Source organism: Emys orbicularis, chromosome 2 (assembly GCF_028017835.1).
Source record: "Emys orbicularis isolate rEmyOrb1 chromosome 2, rEmyOrb1.hap1, whole genome shotgun sequence".
NCBI classification, from domain to species: domain Eukaryota; kingdom Metazoa; phylum Chordata; order Testudines; family Emydidae; genus Emys; species Emys orbicularis.
Window position 1 is genome coordinate 22,987,803 of NC_088684.1, and position 14,754 is coordinate 23,002,556.

General features: G+C 42.9%; 1 protein-coding gene across 3 annotated transcripts in view; it reads right to left on the reverse strand.

The window, feature by feature from the left end:
* Positions 1 to 250: 250 nt before the first annotated feature.
* ZHX2 (zinc fingers and homeoboxes 2) overlaps positions 251 to 14,754 on the reverse strand; it is a 120,227-nt gene continuing 105,723 nt past the window's right edge. For all 3 annotated transcript variants that reach the window (XM_065398742.1, XM_065398743.1, XM_065398741.1), the window contains 2 exons: positions 7,245 to 9,944; positions 251 to 682 (listed from right to left, as the gene is read on the reverse strand). In XM_065398742.1, coding sequence (XP_065254814.1) covers positions 7,249 to 9,759 — 2,511 coding nt within the window. In that variant the 5' untranslated portion in view covers positions 9,760 to 9,944 and the 3' untranslated portion in view covers positions 251 to 682; positions 7,245 to 7,248. The remainder of the gene's footprint in view (positions 683 to 7,244; positions 9,945 to 14,754) is intronic.

A 14,754-nucleotide genomic window follows, 5' to 3' on the forward strand; every position in this document is an offset into this window, starting at 1 on the left:
CTAGTTGGTATTTGATGGTTGGGCAAGGGTGAGATACAGCAGTTGGAAAGGAGATTTGCCCCTCCATTGCACAGAAATGTGGAGAGTTAAATAATTTAGCCAACAGCAGGTAGTTTTTTTGTTTGTTTGTTTTTTTTAAAAGAAAGCTGAACAAGCAACAACACCACAAACCCCTTGATGCATTCGGGGGGCTGAAATGTAAACCATCATTGGGGTGAAAATCCAGGATCAGCTACTGATGCACCACATTGAAAAGATTCCAAATTTTTAATATTTTAAAACCGAAGCAGATATAGTGGTTACTAATTCTAAAAACAAAAAACCCTCAAACCTTGCAACGGGATGATCTGAAAAAGTAACTTGCACCAATTAAAAAGGTAACAAAATTCCCACTTTGTACAAATCAGTTCCAGTAGAGGAAGAGGGTGAGAGGAAGGGAAGCTAGGGAGAAACCTATGTACAAGGATCCTTTCTTCTTTAATGCGGTAGTAGGACTTTGGCACTATGAACAATTCCATATCAATGCTCCACGATATTTCTCACTGTGCCTCTGCAAGCGTGGTTCGACTCAGAGTTGCAACTCATTGGTTATCTTGTCCCAAGTAGGAAAATAGACGGTTATCCTGTTTTCAGAGAGAGTTTCCCCCCTTGATTATCACGACAGCACGACTGATTGGCATCCCTACAAAAATCAAAAATGAGAAATATTTTATTTTTTAAATAAATGATGAGCACACATTCACACTGTCAATGTTCCTCTTCACATTTATAGTGCTATTATATTTTACATTAACCGTACCTTGAGGCCTTCCCAATAGTGTGCCAGAGTTTTACAATTTACAGAGCATTTAATTAATACTTCCTCATACAGATTACTAATGCTAACATAAAATAGGCCTCATTCTTCACCGAATCTGTATGATTTATCAGGGTCTGATTCTTCACTGCCTTGTACCTTGTGTAGTCACTGACGCTTCTGAGAAGTGGGTATAATATGCTATTGTTCCGAACAGATGTCAACAATTACACAAAGTAATGAAGAATCAGGCCCCTCTGTATCACATAGTTGCTAGTTTTTCTGTGGTTTATTGGCCCCAATGCCTCATGAGTAAAGGACTCTTCTTTAATATGGAGATATACCTATCTCCTAGAACTGGAAAGGACCCTGAAAGGTCATTGAGTCCAGCTCCCTGCCTTCACTAGGCAGGACCAAGTACTGATTTTGCCCCAGATCCCTAAGTGGCCCCCTCACGGATTGAACTCACAACCCTGGGCTTAGCAGGCCAATGCTCAAACCACTGAGCTATCCCTCCCTTCTTGAAGCAGGGATTTAAAAAACCTCTCAACCAACTAAAAGACACCCCCGAGTTCTTGTGTCATTTCAGATGGGGATGTACTGGACCAATTTACAATGAGGTTATTACAGTAGAGATTTATTTTGAAATATGAAAATTAGTGAAGTGTTGAGTCTGAGTGAAAGTGCAAACATCAGTTTACTCTGAAGTGGAGTCCAGTATGACAGATAGGCAGATCCTGTACAGTTTTCAAAACCCATCAAACACCATTGTGCGAAAGCATGTTTAAAAACGTTGTGCGAGTCATTCATTCCAGACCTTTTGTTAATATTGCCAATTAATCTTATTTTCTGAGAGCACCATTCATCATTCAGGATGCAGGGCAAACCAGTCTGTTAGTATGAAATGGTGCACACACACAGGCGGTAAAAAAATTCCCAGGTCCTGTTGTCTTTGCTCAGCAAAACTCCCATTGAAATCAATGGGAATTTGCAATTGTTGTATCAGGCTGAGTTGTTTAATCTATTTAGGGATTTACACCTTGCTCCTGAGAGGCACTGAGCACCAAAAGCCCCATTGAGTTCAGTGGGAGTTGTAAGTGCTCAGCATCTCAGGATCAAACCCACAGGCCATTCTAGACCATTTTGGGTTCATCCAGCCCCTGCTGAGGTCAGTGGCAAAACTTGTACTGACTTTAGTGGGAACAGGATCAAGCACTTGGGGCCCACCCCTGCAGTCCTTATTCCAACCCGCAATGACATCAGTGGTACCAGTGGCAGATGGCTTTTAGGATATAGCCCTAAATCCCTAAAGAAATGAGAACTTGAATGAAAAGGGAGGGAAACCCCAATATTGCAACTATCCTTTTACCAAACCAACCACCCATCTAGGGCTGGGCCAGGCTATGTGACAGGCTGAGTGTGCTCAACTCTCATTGAAGTCAAAGGAAGTTGAGGGCACAAGCAGGCACCGTGCAGTACAGGGGCTGAATGCACAAAGTGATGTGTACATTTGGCAAACAGTGAGTCGGAAACTTCTTTGTAAGCACTTCCCAGGTTGCCTTTGGTAAATCTCTGCGAAGCACCACTCTGTGCCTGACTCACTTGCAAGCAAGGAACACCCTGCCCCACCCCTGCAGTGAGATAGTGGAGAAGACTGTGGTGGAGATATGGACTGCTGAGAACAAAGAAGGCACATGTAAGTGTTTCAGAAGCTGAGGAATAAGATTCTCATAGGCCAGGGATCGGCAACCTTTGGCATGCGGCTCACCAGGGTAAGCACCCTGGCGGGCCAGCCCGGTTTGTTTACCTGCTGTGTCCGCAGGTTCAGCTGATCGTGGCTCCCACCGGCCGCGGTTCGCCGCTCCAGGCCAATGGGAGCTGCTGGAAGTGGCACGGGCCAAGGGATGTGCTGGCCGCCGCTTCCCGATGCCTCCATTGGCCTGGAACGGTGAACCGCGGCCGGTGGGAGACGCGGCAGGTGCAGACGCAGCAGATAAACAAACCGGTCCGGCCCGCCAGGGTGCTTACGCTGGCGAGCTGTGTGCCAAAGGTTGCCAATCCCTGTCATAGGCGATGGTAACAGCTCTAAACAGGAAGCTCATGCAACTGTCAGAAAACGGAAAACCCCCCATCTTTGTACTGGTGGTCTTTGAAAGTAAAAAGCCCTGCTTCGGAGAGAAACTGGTCTTGGGACTGCCCCAGTGGGAGACAGCGGTGTGAAGAAAACCAGCAGTAATTACTAACCTTGCTGGCATTATCTGTTCCCACTCTCATGCCTGCCCATATCTGTGTTGTATTTAGGACCAAATTCCGCTTGTCTGACTAGCACAAATTGTAAACGGGGAATAATTCCACTGTGGTAAATGGAACTACACGAATATAAAAGTGGTGCAAATCATATCAGAATCAGGCCCATTGACATCATTGTGAGTAGGATTTAGGGTCTCATTTGGGGCAGAGCACCTTCAAAATCATTGTCTTCAGTGCACCTTGCAGGAGGCGCTCAGCACCTGGCAGGAGTGAATTCTTAGCCCTTAAACTGCAAGCTCTTTAAGGGTACAGGTCTTGCGATCCTATGTTATATGATTTAATAATAAATCTTTTTATATTCTATGGGTGGAATTTTCAAAATCATTCAGTATTGACCAAACTCTGTTCCCACTGAAATCGGTCAGCAGTAAAACATTCTTCCGCTCTACTCTGCTCTGGTTAGGCCTCAGCTGGAGTATTGTGTCCAGTTCTGGGCACCGCATTTCAAGAAAGATGTGGAGAAATTGGAAAGGGTCCAGAGAAGAGCAACAAGAATGATTAAAGGTCTTGAGAACATGACCTATGAAGGAAGGCTGAAAGAATTGGGTTTGTTTAGTTTGGAAAAGAGAAGACTGAGAGGGACATGATAGCAGTTTTCAGGTATCTAAAAGGGTGTCATAAGGAAGAGGGAGAAAACTTGTTCACCTTAGCCTCTAAGGATAGAACAAGAAGCAATGGGCTTAAACTGCAGCAAGGGAGGTCTAGGTTGGACATTAGGAAAAAGTTCCTAACTGTCAGGGTGGTTAAACACTGGAATAAATTGCCTAAGGAGGTTGTGGAATCTCCATCTCTGGAGATATTTAAGAGTAGGTTAGATAAATGTCTATCAGGGATGGTCTAGACAGTATTTGGTCCTGCCATGTGGGCAGGGGACTGGACTCGATGACCTCTCGAGGTCCCTTCCAGTCCTAGAATCTATGAATAAAACTCTCATTGACTTCACTGGGAGTAGAGGTTGGGGAATGCCGAATGCTTCTGAAAATCCTATTCTCTTTCACTCTCTAAAGAAATATGTTCAGTATATAGCTACTAATAATTTAAGGACCTACTAAAATTACATTTATCCATTAAGAATAACCTAAGAAATATGTGAAATGTTTATCAATTTTTAGGGAAATTTGACATGAACTCTGCAGACAATAGAAATATCAAAAATGAATGCTGAAAACATTTAGTTTAAAGTAATACCTAGGAGTGGATTTCTAAAATGCTATTGTTAAATTAACATAAAAAACCCCACTCATTTTCAGTTGACGTGCTGGGTATGAGAACAAGCACTGAGCTTATGGAATCTTATTTTAATTTTTGTAGGTTTCAAAGTTCATAAACACTACTCAGTCCCAAATTTAACTAGTTTTCAATTTAATTGCATCTAATCACATTAGGAAAAGAAGGTATTGCACTATTTAATCAATGATCAATCAATAATTAGACATCTATTGTTATTATTAATTCCCCTCACCATCAATCCTTTAGTCAAATTCCAGTTTGGATAATAATATTCTGCTTAGCAAGAATCCTCCTCCGCTTTCACAAGGTACAGTATTAATCGTCACTTTCTGTCTTAAACTGATGTATAGTGCTGTTGTGGGCTGTTGGAGAGGCATATTTTGAGTAGGGAAAATCCAGGGTACTTCCAGTGACTTTAATTGAGTTACTCTGGACTTACACTGCTTTAAACTGAGAAAAGAATCTGGTCCAGCATTAGGTGGTGAGGACCAAAATTTAGGTTTAGTTTTTAATACAATAAGTTGTACAAAACCTGCTATGAAAAGGGGTCAAAGATTTAAAAAAAAAATGAAGAAAATTAGAACAATCTGTCTCGAGGAAAAAATGAACAATTATTTTCTTTTCCTCCCAATTTGAAATCATTCATAATGTTTTTGGCAGATGAGGTGAATATTCCACTGTGTCTCTGTGTTTCTGTGTGTGCTTCCAGGAGCTTGCAGTGATATTTCAGGGGTTGCCAGAGCCAGAAGAGTACAAGCAGCGCACTACTTTTAGGCAAACATACCAGTAAATAGTGCCAAGCATGTCAGAAGAACCTCACATTCTGCCACTAGAGGGCATGGGCTCACATTTTGAGTACTTAAGTGATAGATTTGTATGAAGGAAAACAAAATAGATAAAGGCTTCAGGCTTTTATCCAGCACTAGGGCCAATGTGCTAAGAAATGAATATATTAACAGAGGGTAAAGGCTTCATTACTTGAATAATCTAATAGGTGAAAGTCCTATTAACCCAAACCTGTATATGATAGAATCACTCTTCCTTAAAATGTATTTTTATTTTACTAGCCTTTATATGAAAATTCCTTGTCAAAAAGACAAACTAGTTGAAATTTAATAGATGTTAAAATATGTTTTATATTTTAAAAAAGTCTCTGAACACATCACAGTAAGACTATCTCTGCATGCAAAAGTTGTTGCAATGGTGTACCAGTGTTACCAGCACCACGGCAAATACTCTTTCTCAGAACAAGTCTAAGCATCAATGAATCCTATATTGCTGCAGTGGTAGCGTGGACTAAAAGTACAGGTAACTGCATCTGCACTGTTGCAATTAGTTCTTCCAGCACAGTCCCACAATGCACCTGTAGCCCCGTCAGTGACCACTCTATGCAATATGCATCATCTCCTGTGCTCAGGATCATTTTCTTGCTTTAAGCTACTGCAGCTTCTGGAAATTTAATGCACGATTTTTTTTTTAATATGGTGCATTGCATGCAATCTCAATGACCTTTTTAGTTACAAATATTTTTTGCCCATACTGGTGCCATTTAATTTTACAAAATGATAGTTTAAAAAAATCTGTATTTTCTCAAAATGGCTGATTGTTATATCTTCAGATTATCACCAAGGGGTGATGTGCTGGGGACTTTTGGAAATATGCTTCATGTAGACATGCTGAAGATTTTGCACTAAGCCAGGATGGGTCACTTACAGTGGTTCAGTTCAACTGAACAGTACAATTTTCTAGTATAGACAGTGTTAAGTGTCAGTCATAGCTTTGAATTTTCTGGGTTTGCTAGAAATTGCATGTGTTTTGCATTTATTGTAGGTCAATGGAAAATTGTTAATAATTTGCAAAACAGGTATTATTTAACAATAAATTTCTAACACATACATGCTACTTTATTTATCTAATGGATTAAGGAGAGGATAGTTTAAGGAGACTCCATTAACAGATTCTGATCTCAGTTACACTAGGGTAAATCTGGAGTAACTTCAATGAACTCAAGAAGTCACTGAAGTCCAACGAAGTCAATGGAGTTATTCCAGATTTACATTTGTATAACTGAGATCAGAAACTGGTTCCAAGTCTTCAAACCACACTCCCTTTTACACTTTGAGAGATCTTAGAGTTAGAAATCTTCTTAGCAAAGCCCCTGCAGTTCACTTTTACAGTGAGGCTCTTGTGAAGAAAAGCTGCTAACCCACATACAAGCCTCGGACTGGAGTAATTCCTGGGCTTCTAGAATACAGTGCCCCATGTCCCTGTGTGTTTAACATTAGAAAAGTCCCCTCATCTGCAGGAGGAAGAGAGCTCATTTGCACAAGCCATTTCTGTTCCCACTTGGCTCAACATTTTGTTACGTGCTGTTGCAAGTAACAAAAGAATGTTTTTGAACTGGGCCCAGGCGTCATCTCGACCTCTTCTCTGAGCAGGGCAGACTGCTGCTGAGCCAAGATCCACGCTGACCTGTTGCAAAAATAGTCATGGCCTCTATTCACTGGAGATCATCATTATGTGAGCAACATGGACATTAGTAACTATGGTTACCTACTTTTTCTTTGTATGGCTTCATCGGCATGCTTTATATCAGGCTCTAAAGAGGTTATGTGAGGTCAATTAAAGGGAGAGTGTTTCAGCTTAATGAGTTATTCCGAGCATCCTCTCTTATCCAGTACATGACAAACACCAAAAACACAACAAACAAAGAAAATGTTCCCAATCCCTCCCATATTAAACATTTAGTTAATCTACAGAAGACAGGACAGCCTCCCTTGTGCTCAGAAATCCAGTAGACACACAGCATGCATCAGGAAAGCACTCCTGGGATTTAAATTAAAAAGGGGCTATTGACACTTGTCAGGTCTGAGGCTAGGTCAGACTAACAGGGCAGTGGTAGTGTTACCTGTCTAAACATGGGAATTGTCTCCAGATACACTTTCAGAATCAAAATCTGCTAACTCAGCTTGGCCTTCAGGTGCAGTTTGACTCCAGCTGTCTGTACAGTCCGAGACAGCATCATCATCCCCTACTGTCACCTCCACCCAGTTCACATCTCCAGCGTCCTCATTTTCCTCACTACCGTGGCCGTCTTGGCTGTTGCATTCCAATCTGTCCTCAGTTTGATTCCCTAACAAAGAGTCTTTTGGTGGATCATAGTCTTCTGTTGATCTCATGACTAGTTTGCCCACGTTCTCTTCGTTCAGCTTTTTGTGCTCCTGGTAATGCTGCCGAGACACCTGGTTACTGTTCTTTGGACTCTCATTTTGTTCTAATCCCTTTTTCTGGTTTTGCTCATTATGACCCTCAACAAGATACTGTTGTTGGTATCGGTCAATCCATTTTAATGTCCCAGTTCTTAGGGAGGATCTATTCTCCTTGAACCAGCGGACTATTTCAGTTCTAGTGAGCCCAGTTTGAGCTGCTAACTGGTCATACTCCTGGGGTGATGGCCACTGGGTTCTCGCAAATGTGCTCTTCAGCAGGTGAATCTGCTCTTGGTTTTTTTTGTTAAATGCTGTGGAGGATTCGGATCCGGACAAAGAACTGGGTAGCTGGGAGCGATTCAGCAGCTCAGTCTGGCTTATTGTACCATTATGGAGTCCCTGATCCTTATTTTTTTTATTGGATCCCATAGAGTCCAAGACAGCTTGTTCCATGCTATCCCTTAGCTTTCTCCTCTCAGAGAACCAGGAATCAACCTCTCTTCTACTCAGCTTGGTTTCCACCCTAAGCCTGTCCAATTCTCCTTGGGTTGGAAAAGAGCTTCTAAGAAAACTTTCTTCAAGAATCCTAAGCTGCTCTTGTGTTTTCTCTTTGAACCTCTGGGGTGTGAAATCTGCGTATGTGTGGTATGTACGCCCGTGCCGGGCAGCTGCAATGGCTAACTGATCTTTTGCTATAGATTCACTAGTGATGTGAACAATGCCCCTTTGACTTCTGTATCTGTGATCACTGAACCACTTCTTGATCTCGCTTCTGGAGAGACCGGTTACTTCTATTAGCCTGTAGACTTCTGCATCGTCAGGAAATTGGCTCATGATAAAACTAGCCTTTAGTTCTGCTATCTGTTCCTTGGTCTTTTTTCGGTCATTTGTTGGCGTCAATGGCGCAGCATTCAGCTTGGGTGAGATCTCAGGCACATGAACTACATGTGGGCGCTTGACTTCTGGGGCACCCGACAAGGTCTGTATTGTCCGTTTCTGTCCGTGATTAGCAGCAACAGCAAGTGTAATCGGTGAGCAAGAAACTGTTGATCCATTTGACACCTGAGTCAAAACCAGGCCAGTCTGGCCGAGTATCTGGCAAGGCAAAGCTGTTTGGATAATTGGCTGTGGCATTTTTGCAGATGTCAGATGAGCTGGCAGGACAGTGATGGTTTGGGGTACTGACTGGATGGTTCCATTAAACATCTTCTTTCTTGCCTCTTCTACCTCTTCTGGAGACCAACTGATTCCATGCTTCAAACGCTGAGTAGCAAACCAGATTCGGATTTGCTCCTCTGGATGTTTTGATGCTGCTGTCAACCATGACAGCTCTGCTTGTGTTGGGTAAGGAAATTTATTAAAGGAGTTAATCATGGTTGCATTAGTGTCCAGTGCACAGTTGTATTTGGTACTGTTCAGAGGGACTGGGACCTTGGGGACAAGGTTGATATTTGGTGGCAGCTGTACAGAGGGCATAACATGAGCCAATACATCATGAAGAAGGTCAGCTCCATTGATACAAGCAATAGATTCAGTGGTTTCTGTAATGACACGGGGGAGGGTCCCATCCACGTGGTTTTCCATACCTCCCTCTTCTGTCTTTTTGGGACCCTTCTTGGTCTCCACTTTAGGCTTTCCCTGTTTCATGATTGGGGTTTTACTTACATTGATCTCACCATGAAGGGCTTCATCATACTCTGCATTTTCTAATCCACTGTTTGTGACAGTGACGACATTATTCGTTGTCTCAATGGATTGCTCTAACACAGTCTGATTATTGCGTTTGATTAACTTCAGCTTAAAATTATTCTCTCCCGGGTGATATTTTGTGTTGTGATCAGATAAGGAATCATATTTTTTGGTTGTAAAGTTACATTCAGCACACACGTAGAGAGGGTTGAGGATTACGTTTGGGTGCTGTGTATCAACATGCTCCGTAAATTCATTTAGGTTTTGTGTTGAAAAAGGACAGTATTTACATTCATAACCACCTTGGGGTTTCTTGGATTGATTCTCAACTGGGGCTTTCCCATCCACCACTTCACATTCTTTTACAGAGCTTTCTGTATCAGCAGCCCAGCCATCTTTAGAATCCTGCTGGGGAGTGCCAGCACCTCTTTCTTTTAAGGCTTCTCCATCCTCAGGAACAGCCTGCTCCATTAGTTCAGGTGTTCGCAGCATACATGGAGTTGTTGACTTTCTTTTGCTAGCCATAGCACCTATTACGGTGTGCAACTGTTTCAGACGGTGACTCTCTTTTGGGGGAACAAACCCCAAGAAGCCCTCTTTAATTACTCTGATTTTCCTTGAATATTATGGCCTGGTATGTTTCCAAAAGAGTTTAAGTGCCATCTGTGATCATCAGCTCCAACCCCCAAACATACTGGGCTGCATTACACCTGCAAAACAAAACACACATACACACACACAATTAGATTCTTATTTATAATGCATTTCAAAAAAAAAAGTCAGCCCCCAAAACACGTGCTTCTAGGATTCAATCCTGGACAATGCTGAGCACCCTCTTTTCCTTACACTAGACCAGAGGTGGGCAAACGATGGCCCGTGGGCCACATCCGGCCCGCGGGACCCTCCTGCCCGGCCCCTGAGCTCCTGGACTGGGAGGCTAGCCCTTGGACCCTCCCCTGCTGTTTCCCCCCCCCCCCGCAGCCTCAGCTCGCTCCGCCGCTGGCACAATGCTCTGGGCGGCGGGGCTGCAAGCTCCTTGGGCAATGCAGCTGCAGAGCCCGGCCTGACCCGGTGCTCTGTGCTGCACGGTGGCGTGGCTGACTCTAGCCAGTCGGCCCAGCTGTAGCGCCACCAGCCACCGGTGCTTCAGGCAGTGCGGTAAGGGGGCAGGGAGCAAGGGGGGTTGGATAGAGGGCAGGGGAGTTTGGGGTGGTGGTCAGGGGGCGGGGATGTGGCTAGGGGTCAGCGATCAGAGGGCAGGGAATGGGGGGTTGAATGGGGGTAGGGGTCCCCAGGGGGCAGTCAGGAAGGAGGGGGGGTTAGATGGGGCGGCGGGGGGCAGTCAGGGGCAGGGGTTTCGGGGGCGATCAGGAACATAAGAACATAAGAACATAAGAAAGGCCGTACTGGGTCAGACCAAAGGTCCATCTAGCCCAGTATCTGTCTACCGACAGTGGCCAATGCCAGGTGCCCCAGAGGGAGTGAACCTAACAGGCAATGATCAAGTGATCTCTCTCCTGCCATCCATCTCCATCCTCTGACGAACAGAGGCTAGGGACACCATTCTTACCCATCCTGGCTAATAGCCATTTATGGACTTAGCCACCATGAATTTATCCAGTCCCCTTTTAAACATTGTTATAGTCCTAGCCTTCACAACCTCCTCAGGTAAGGAGTTCCACAAGTTGACTGTGCGCTGCGTGAAGAAGAACTTCCTTTTATTTGTTTTAAACCTGCTGCCTATTAATTTCTTTTGGTGACCCCTAGTTCTTGTATTATGGGAATAAGTAAATAACTTTTCCTTATCCACTTTCTCAACATCACTCATGATTTTATATACAGGGAGAAGGGGTGGTTGGATGGGGGCAGGGGTTCCTGGGGGCAGTCAGGAATGAGAGCAGGGGTTGGATGGGGTGGTGGGGGGCAATCAGGGGCGGGGGTTCCAGGGGCTGTCAGGAGACAGGGAACGGGGGGGAGGGGCGGGGTGTTGGATGGGACAGGAGTCCCAGGAGGCCGTCAGGGGGTCAGAAGCAGGACGGGTTGGATAGGGGGTGGGGCCGGGCCACACCTGGCTGTTTGGGGATGCACAGCCTCCACTAACCAGCCCTCCATACAATTTCGGAAACCCGATGCGGCCCTCAGGCCAAAAAGTTTGCCCACCCCTGTACTAGACCGATGGATGTGAAAAAACACTGGTTTGCTTCATGTGTTACAAGGCATGAGAACATCTAATATTCTTTTCCCAATTAATTCAAGGGCAGGATCAGGCCGACAAAAGAAATGAGCATCTCAGAATGAAAAATTAATTAAAGGTAGAAAATGGCACTGGAACAGAAGTCAAGATGATCAGACATAATGTTTAAGACTCATTACAGAGCCAACAAATTTAGTTGGGCAAGGGAGAAGATACACAGTATTTATACATGTATCTTTCTTTAGAAGCTAAAGCTTCTATTACCATTATTTTTAAGTCTACAATTTTAAAACGGAGTGTGTTTTATGTGAAACTTAATTACTTCCCATGGTGGTTTGCATAGTAAATACATGGCTACTGAATGAGTGTGGTTACTAATCCAGGGTGATTTCTAAACAAAGATATATGGTGGTCTCACTTGTGTTGGTACATGCAGAATGGAAAGAAGGAGAGTTAGGGCAAAGCAAATATTTATTATACACAGCCACTCAATTTCAAAACGCTACATCTTGATTTAGAATAGGTTAAAATAGACAGCAAATTGCTGCAGCAGCTCTTTGTGAAGATGCTACAAGTTACAGCTATATAAATAAAGTTTCCTTAAAGAACACTTTTCACTGAAAATCGATAGAAATGACAGAGGGAAATTTCTAGAAGGCCCATTTCGCTCTCTCTCACACACATACATCCACCCACCCTTACTGTACTTTGTTCCTGCTGGTGTTATGATCAAACTATAAGTTATATATTGAATTTTTTGAAGGATTTCCTTAGCTCTATTTAACTATTTCAGGAATTGGATTCACATATTCTAGGAATTTGAAGGCCTGATGTTCTGCATGGATTTTTTTTTAAATTAATGTTTTATTTTTTAAAGAACATGACATCAACACCAATCAGTAGAATAGCAAACAAGAACAAAATGACACAAGCTGTATTATGAACTCTCTGTGCCGATAAAGGGGATGGAATTTAAGTGTCACAACAACTTAATGTACCTAACACAACATATTGATGTCAGTGTAAATTTCACTTGTAAGTAAATGGAAGAGTTAAAGGGACATAGAGACCTTCTGAAAATATCTGTTTCTAGGTAATAATGGCAGATTTTTCAGAGGTGCTGAGAACCTGATGTTCCTGTTGAAGTTAGATGGAGCTATGGATGCTTAGCACTGCTGGAAACCAGGTCAAACTCAAAAAAGATCAAAATTCTTGATTACACAGGTATAAACCCAAAATAACTGCATCCATTGGCTTCAATACCAATGGATTTAACACTCTGGTTCAAACTCAGGTGATGCTACTTCAGAAATAGGCTTTAAAAATCTTGTAAATGCTGTTCACATTTCCAATGGCTCAGGTTGCATCTCACTCAGATGCAGACGCATTTCTCTAATTCACAATCAAACCTGGGCTTGGTTCACTTTGGGACAACTCAAGAGTTCAAGCTAGTGCAGAATGTGACTGCCCATTTGGTGTGTGGTGCATCAGGCAGAGGCACATAACACCAGAGAACTGCTTCCATGTAAAGTTCTGGGTGGAGCTCAAGGTGCTGGTTTCAAGCTATAAAACACTGAATGGTTTGGGACCCAGTTGAATGACCCCTCTCCAGTGATCAGCAAAGACAAGCACTTGAACTGAAGCCTCCTACTGACAGAATGTTTTCTTTGATGGGTCCTTAACTCCAATCTGCTTCTTTCATTGATCTGTCAGAGCCTGGATTTTGTAAACTTCTGTGCATGCTGCAGAACTAATCTTTACTAAGAGGCAGCCTGGGTTCCTAGATGGAGGAGCTTATGGAATGAGTAGGTAGAGGGCCTTTATTTTTGTAGGGGGACTATTAATTGGAGAATTTATGGATCAAGGTGCTGTATGGAAATATTTTAAATTTTCTAATTGCCTGTTTTTAAATGCTGGGAGGAGTCCAGAGCCTAGCAAAGACATTGGAGGAATCTAAATTAAATAATGATATAACATTCCATGGCAGTTTTAACTGGATACAGTATTCTCCTGTCCAGGGTTACTGTGCACTATTAAACAGCTAAGGCATTCCAGCCCAAAAAGGGCCTGCATTTCAGTGGTGGGTGAAGCGATTCCCTATATTTCACAGTGTGGAGCACCTGGGCACAAAAGGCTCTCACTAAATGTGAGTTGTTAAAATGATACAGCAAAAGTGTGGAGGAGAACACAGCTGAAGATGCTGTTTGTTACATAATAGACGTCTCAGCATAGATCCATGCTGTCTTGGTCACAGTCAGCTTCCTCTCATCATCTTCTATTAGTATGGACAGCTCTGTTCTACATACTAACAGAGACGATGCTTTGGCATGCTGGGGAAGTATGCTAATGCATATTGGCCCCAGTTCAGCAAAGCACTGATGGATGTGCTTAATGTTACACACATGTTTAAGTCCCATTGGGGTTCAATGGGAATTAAGCACATCTTTAGGTGCTTCAATTAATAGGGATGGGACTGTTTCATGTGCTTCAGGTTAAGCATATGCTGAAATGCTTTGTTGAATCAGGGCTATTATGTTCCATGCTCCTCTGACCTGAGAGCACGAATATCGTACACCAGAAAGGATAATGCTGTCCATATCCCTAAGCCTTGCAGAGTCTAATGCGATACATTGGGGTACTGTACACATCTGGATTGACTCATATAAGAATTCTCTTTTTATTTGAAGAGTTCACACAAGGGGGCCGAATTCAGGTTGCATTATGATACAGACTTTAATTACATGGTCACATACCATTTTTACTGCAGGCCCTGTCTCCATTGAGCATCATTGGTAGCAACAGTTGTTTTGTGGAAGTAAAAAGGGCTCATCCATTTTCACCACCATTGTGGCTAAATCTGCTTAGAGCTGGGTTAGATGCTGCAGCGGTGAAATCTTTTGCTACCACTGGTGATGCTGGGAGATTGATAGAAAAGTGATGGGGGACGCAAGGCCATCTATCCTCATCCTCCCTTCATATGTGACAGATTATTCCATCAAAAAGAACAAATTCAAATTTGCTCATAGAAGAAACTCATTTTTATACTGCAGTGATCACAGTCAGTTTATTAATAGATTATAAAGCCAGAAGGGACCAATTTGATCTAGTCTGATCTGTTGCATAACAGGCCATAGAATTTCCCTGAAATAATTCCTCTTACATGTTTCAGTTTCCATACCATGTCGAAATCCAGACATCACACAATGAAATACAACTGCAGAAACTTTTTATAATTATTTCTAAGCTTCCACTATTCTTGTTCTAAAATAAAGATTAAAAAAAGAGAGAGAGAGAGAAAGAGACCACTTTGGTTTTTAGTCATCTCC